Consider the following 7,187-nt stretch of genomic DNA (forward strand, 5'->3'; position numbering starts at 1 on the left):
TAAATTACATCAAACTCGCGTCCTTCTGCTTGACAGAGGCGAGTGCATCCTTTAAGAAAATGTAATGAACCCACGATCTTAAAGCATAGAGATCGACACCCTTATATGCACAAATTGTAAGTCAACAAATGTTATCACTAACATAATTTTCGTATTGTTAATGTAATTATCTCTTTCAAACAGGATAATTATGCAGTGTTATAATTAAAAACTATTACCTGTCTAAAGATATGGACCACAGTATCATGGCGGATGAAAGCACAAAAACGTGGTTTATATAGTAGGCCCCTTTACAGAGATACCGTTTTGAATGATCAATGTCCACGTACAACGTCCCGATTGTGGTGTTAATTAACAAACACGCAAACAAATCAAATACCCCTATTGCAGTTATGAAAACTGTTGTTGATCGCTTTTTCGGTCTTGATGCGTAATATGCTATAGTCAAGATATTTCCAACAATGCCAGTTACGCTTTGAATTATTATCCATGCAATCAGAGGGGTGTATTGTTCAAAATGATCTTTTGCAGCGCTTTCAAAACTATCCTTGTCGTATACAGACAAATTGGTTTCAAACATTTTGATAACACTACCAGGTTTCTAAAAAAATAAAACTCCAGAATCTATCAATACACAAATTAAAAACATGTGATGACAGTTGAAAATTAAATGACTACTGTATATGGTTTTTAAAAGAAATATAACAATCAATTTAAGGAAGAAAAATATCCTTTGGCTTCCTCACTTCCGCATTAAAACATGAACGAAGGATCGAACAATTGCGATTCGAAAGGTCAAATGACCTCGGACTCGTCAGTTCTGAAAAAAAGCTATTTCTACATAAATATGCTATACTAGTTTTAAATTGCATGTAAAGTTTCGAAGAAAGCTTATATAACTGTATTATGATTTCATGTACAGAATGTTTTATCTACAAAAAACGTTTTGAAAAGCGTAACCTCACCAACATTATAAAAATAGATACTTTTCAATAAGGAATTGGGATGGAAATATGAGCAATCAATCATGCTTTGACCATACTGAATAGATTCTGTATTTAGCATCAGATTCCAAATTCAGAACCTACCACCCAAACAACTCTCGATGATAAAACACATTAAAACAATTTAACTTGTTTGAAATATATACTGCTTGTACACAGGTTTTAAAAAATCTTAACACAAGACTATAACATTGTAGGTTCACGAATTATAAATCTGTTTGGGATGTATGGTATTAATTTCATCGTATTCATGTTAGTTAGACGAAAACAAGAGAAAGAAATAAAAACTAGCTAAAAAGGGCCTTTGAAACAATAACTCTTTTGCAAATACATGCTCACGTACAACGAATGCTTATTACCAAACACCAGTTTTGGTTAGCGCACTCGCTTCTCCAAAAGCGTTTCAGGCTTCTTCAAACCAAGTTTCATCACTATCCATCAATCATAACTAAACAAATTGGGCGGAAACCGATGTTTAACGCTCCCACCGCCCGCCGAACGACATCCTCATTTTAATAACCATTTCGTTGAAAACCTGGTTAAAACACTAGCAATTTATTTGATCGGACAAGTAGTAATTAAGTGTGTTAATGCAAATTTTGAGTTTGTATGTTTTTTCTGCTTTTCATTATTTCAACCCAACCCCTCTTCAACTTTCAATTCAGCCATATAAACAAATGAAATTTGACTAATGATTCCAAGAAGACATGGATATCCCAAAGGCTTTTGACAATACATGTAGATATACTGATTTAATACTAATCGGTCAAAATCTGATTTCCCTCCTACTACCCATTTAATGCATGTCTATTGCAAAAGTCATTGTTTTCTGCATTAAATGTTCAACTCGTGACATATGCTTTAGCATCTACTTCTTGAAAAAGTTATACATCTTCGGTAGATAATAATGGATATTTTGCCTTTCATGAGGACTTTACGATTTGGTCGGGTCATGCGCGTGAGGGGAAAAATCGGATTGATAGTTTGTTTAAGGTCTTCATTATCATTCTATGGTTAACATATATATGTTCTGAAAGCGGACTCGAATTTCGCATTTTACCTACGTTTTTGTTACAGTGCAAGTCGAAATATATCCCGCGTTATACAATAAAAACATTTCGATAAACTTATTAGACAATAACTGAAAGTTCATTATATCATTTGGGAACGCATTTTTATACAAACTATCATCATGATAAGTTAAAAGGTTTTACTTGGAATCAGTTAGTGTGATGCTAAACTCTTGTTTCATGGAACAGTAAGTAATATTCCAAAAATTGTTAGTGTTATAGCTTAACAAACGACCATAACAAAACACACATACATTATAATTGCACTTCACTTGATAAATAATGCACACCGCACCAAGTAAGTTATCTTAGCATTGTATCCATGTAAAGACATATTAAATAGTTGTTACGCAGTATGCATGTCACAGTTAGGTTAAGGGTGTCTTTCGTTGCCGACCCTGGTGTCTTCTTTTTTACCCCCCCCCCCTCCCAAACAAAAAAGGGTCACGGCTTCATCACCAGGCGCCTTCATCCTATCGGAACTCCTTGGCTACTTTCCATCGAAAACCACCTCGAATGTATGCCGGTACATCAGTAGTGGTAGTTCGTAAACTGTTAAATAATAGTATCAATTAATTGTACAGTTTTATTAAAGTCTTCTTGCTCAATTGAAGTTCTACGCGATAAACTTGCAGTGTAGTTAAATGTCAAGATTGTAAACCGTCCATTATATCCGAGGTTGTTTGCGATGAAAAATGGCCGAGGTGTTCCGAATGTCCGTCAAGAAAGTGAACTCCCTTATTAAAATGAAATCAACGACGATTTTCCGAGAAGAAAACTAGACCTGGGGCTGTATTCAATAAGCAACTTAAGATTGAACTTAAAATTAAGATTAGAAAGTGTTTTGATTGGCCTGTATATTTAGCTGACCAATTGGCTGAATGGAATCACTAGGTTTGTCTAAGGATAAGATCATTATTGAATACTGGCCCTGTTATCGCATTAAAACGATCGTTATTACCGAGAGTAACATTAGCAACATCGATTTTGGACGACCACTTACGAGTGTCGCTTACATGCTATTGTCCGCGAAGGTTTATCGATTGTACCTCATTAACAACAAATCAACAGAAGCATACAATATCGTGCCGTATGAAAATGTGTTCACCAAATATCGTAACTTTCGAAATGATGTAACAGATGCAATTGTACTGCTGGAATGTCCACATTTTATAAAACAAATACCGAAACATGTTATAAAAATATTGTTTGCAACACGATCTATCCATTTATTCCTTACTTAATATTCCATTCGATACATACTGAATTACAAACTATTAAGTATCGCCAGTTTGTGTTTTGCATCAATGATGTTCTTGTCTTTGACCTTTTTCATAATTTTGTCGTTACATTAATTCACGTCTCGTATCATGTCGAGTTTGGTGCGAAATTTATGCTTGTTTTTGCACCGAACGAGGCCGATAATAACAGTCATAACAAACTCCGTTCTATTGATGTAATATGAGAATTTATCGCCTTTCATTAAATAAAAACAAACAAACTGCCAGTAACGTTTCAAATGAGATGACAACGCAAAGAAATGTTTATTTCAGATACGAATCAGATCATCAGGTTGAATACTAAATGGAACAAAACTATGGCAGTATTAAGGAAGAAAGTAAACGTGTTTGTCAGTCAAGTTGATTGTACGAGTAAAACGAGACAAAAAATAAAAAAATATTAAATAAACTTACGGCATTTCACACACAAAATAGCATTTCTGATGGCAGTCCAAGTCAGCCCATTTCCAGCTGTAGTGAGCCCAGTAAACCAGGCAGTCCTCTCGGATGTTGAGTGCATTGCTGTTGGGCTCTCCTAAATATGGTAAATTATATTAATAAACTTAGGGCTGAAATATGTCAGCAAATAAAATGTTAAGTGCATTGCTGTCGGGTTCTCCTTAATATGGTACATTATATTAATAAACTTAGGGCTTAAAATCAGATTACAAATAACAAGACTTTCGAGTGGAATTATGTGTGATTCTCCTAAAATATGGCAGAATATCTGAATAAATATAGGTATTCAGCCCATATCCAGTGGCATTGTTAGACTCTCTTGATTTGGCAGAATATTTTAAGAAATATAGGGATTAAAAATGTCAGCCATTAATAAAACAAATGTACGTAATAGTTGTAAAAAGTCAAGAGATATGCTTATTGCCATACATGTGCGTACCAATTTGATTTCTTGAAATATTTATGTATGGCTATGTAAATGTTTGTCCCCATGACGACGGCGGGCGACACCAAGGCTATAACAAAGTATCGACATGTTTCTTCGTATACTTTACTAAAAGGTTCATAAAATATTGGAGTATATTCCATCTTAACAAACATATCCACATGACCACCTGGTTAGGAGCCAATCAGTCTTTGGCTCATATAAATGACTGGAATTATTTACAATGCATTGTAACAGGTGTACAAATTCGGCACAAACGAACTAGTTCAGTAACACATGGCGAGGCATAGAGTATGGCCTCATTGCAATATCAATTATTATTAAAATAGAAACAAATGATTGCCTTTAAACCCTATATAAAGGATTTCATTTAACAATTATTTGATTTTCAGACAAGTGTTGAAATCAAATAAAATATATATACCATTGGAAGTTTTTTATTAGTATTATTATTAACTCCAGTAGAACATGGCTGCTCAAAAAAAATGGCGACAATGTATTTTTTTCTTCTAGTTTATAGTGGCCATCAGAAGACCTTCTGCTAGTAATTCGGATTTAGGTTTACTTTCATTATAACATATAGGGAATTGTTGTGAATTGCCTTGACTACCTGCTTATACTACAATGGTGTGTAAAATCCTCTTTTTACGAAAGGAATATTAAAAGATAAACTGTGTGGAACACCATTAGCAGAACCAAGATATACTGACAGCTGGAACTCTTATAAAAAGTCTAATATTACTCAAATATTGTCAATAAAACCACAATTTCGAAAAGCGTTACCGTCGCGATTTGCCAAATTGTTGTTTCGTGATTGATTTGATTATATTATTCACGTGATGTTACCAATGTCTTTAAAAAAGTTAAAATATCCATATAGTTTTGTTGTTTCAGTCCTTGTGGCCGAGAGGTTAAGACATCGGTTTTCTACTCTTTTTTACTATACAGGCGTCACGATAAAACCAGAATAGTTGTTTATACTTAAAGTGTAATTTCAATATCAAAGAGTAAAGCAATTATAAAATAAGTGTTACACTGTAGACTCACCAGGACCCCAGTCTGTGTAGTTGACCTTTTGATTACTGACATTCCAGACGAACTCCCCTTCGGTTATTTCATCTGTAGCTCCAAGCCAAACATGAGCATCTCTTTCTGTAGTAAAATTTTACATGTTATTGTCAGATGACATGAAATAAAATATTAATGATTTGGCAGAGTGAGCATAGCAAACTTAGAATAAAACCTCATTGGCAGACACATTGGTTGACAAATTGTCAACGCAAAATTTAGCACACGGACTAAGTATCGGATGAGTGGTAGAAGTCGTAATTCTATATGACTAAGCTTAATGATTTATGATAACCTATCTGCACTTTAAATAACTGAAAATGTACGTAGTACTCTTAGCCAGATAAATGGCGGACTTTAATATAAAACATTATATGTCTTTGGCGTTTACCCAGTGTCATTAAACAAGGTTTATGTTTAAACTTTTTGCTACTGAGCTTATTTCTGAAGCTTTTTGCATAACTATTCAAAGAAATATCTTTAAACGTATTATAAATCGATAAGTTATTACACAGATCTGGGACCAATAACAATCTTACTCCCAGATATGACATTATTTAGAAAATAACGTTGAATGAGGCGTGTATAATTTGACATTATAATTTTATATACAAGTCTTTCTGAATTGCTTTATAACATATATATATATATATATATATATATATATATATATATATATATATATATATATATATATATATATATATATATATATATATATATATATATATATATATATATATATATATATATATATTCCTTGTTTTATTTCCATGATAATATTCCCGCTATATATGAACTGCTTTGAGGGTTTATCCGGAGGATCGGTAGCTTACATATTGCTCATGACTGTCTGTATTAGGCAGCACATACCATTGGCGAACCTGTTGACAATGAGCCCCTTGATAAACGCGTTCTCTGAGTAACATCAGCAAGGTAAGCGTGTGGATGCGTAGAACAGAGTGCCTGTACATGACAAAGACGTTTGTTTTAAAAGCAAATTATATGATTGATGCACAGAAGAAACTTGTCAATTTTAATGTACTGTTTTGTTTAACTCATTTTTTTATGATCAAAACAAAACATATTGTTTGTGTACAGATAAAAAATAGCCTTTATAGATGGGGTTTCAAAATAAAAGCTGTGTGACCATACATTTCCCAGTTAATAAACATGCCAAAATATCGCATTGCATGCCTCGAAACATGGCGCATTTTGTTAAAAATTACGGATATATCAGACGCTGATAACGTCCCAGCATGCAAAGCGAAATTTTGGCGCTTTTATCAATTCCAGTAGTAAATATGATGGCAGTGAAAATGGGTTGACTTTATCCAGTCATATTTATCATGATTCTAGCCAGTCATATCTGCCATGCCAGTACAGTTTATACTATCCAGTCGTATTTGTCATTATTATATCCATTCATATTTGCCATGATTCTATCCAGTCATATTTATCATGATTCTAGCCAGTCATATCTGCCATGCCAGTACAGTTGATACTATCCAGTCGTATTTGCCATTATTATATCCAGTCATATTTGCAAAGATTCTATCCAGTCATATAGTCATATTTGCCATCATTCTTTTTAGTCATATTTGCCATGATTCATTCCAGTCATATCTTCCATGCCAGTGAAGAAATAACGTTAAAAACGAAATTACCGTTGATTCTATCCTGTCATCTGCCATGCCATAGAAGAAAATACGTTACCTTACATTATATCCAGACAAAATTATCATGTTTCTCGATTTCCAGTCTTATATACCATGCCAGTGAAGAAATAACCTTACCGTTGATTCTTTCCAGTCATATCTACCATGCCAGTGAAGAAATAACCTTACCGTTGTTTCTATCC

At 33.7% G+C, this 7,187-nt stretch overlaps 1 protein-coding gene across 1 annotated transcript; it reads right to left on the reverse strand.

Annotated features, from left to right (window-relative positions):
* Window positions 1-3,764: 3,764 nt before the first annotated feature.
* On the reverse strand, window positions 3,765-6,925 carry LOC128204447 (hepatic lectin-like). The gene is made up of 4 exons (XM_052905863.1): window positions 6,907-6,925; window positions 6,200-6,244; window positions 5,306-5,410; window positions 3,765-3,889 (listed from the first exon to the last, which is right to left on the reverse strand). Exons 1-4 carry the CDS (start codon window positions 6,923-6,925, stop codon window positions 3,765-3,767), a joined length of 294 nt encoding a protein of 97 aa, XP_052761823.1.
* Window positions 6,926-7,187: the final 262 nt, after the last annotated feature.

This window comes from Mya arenaria, chromosome 10 (genome assembly GCF_026914265.1).
Source record: "Mya arenaria isolate MELC-2E11 chromosome 10, ASM2691426v1".
NCBI classification, from domain to species: Eukaryota; Metazoa; Mollusca; class Bivalvia; order Myida; family Myidae; genus Mya; species Mya arenaria.

What these genes read in the sequence shown, in the direction of transcription:
- LOC128204447 (XM_052905863.1), bottom strand. An exon ending in TGTCAACAGGTTCGCCAATG is followed by an intron (nt 5,411 to 6,199) that starts GTATGTGCTGCC and finishes ATTTTACTACAG; the next exon opens with AAAGAGATGCTCATGTTTGG. An exon ending in CTACACAGACTGGGGTCCTG is followed by an intron (nt 3,890 to 5,305) that starts GTGAGTCTACAG and finishes TACCATATTTAG; the next exon opens with GAGAGCCCAACAGCAATGCA.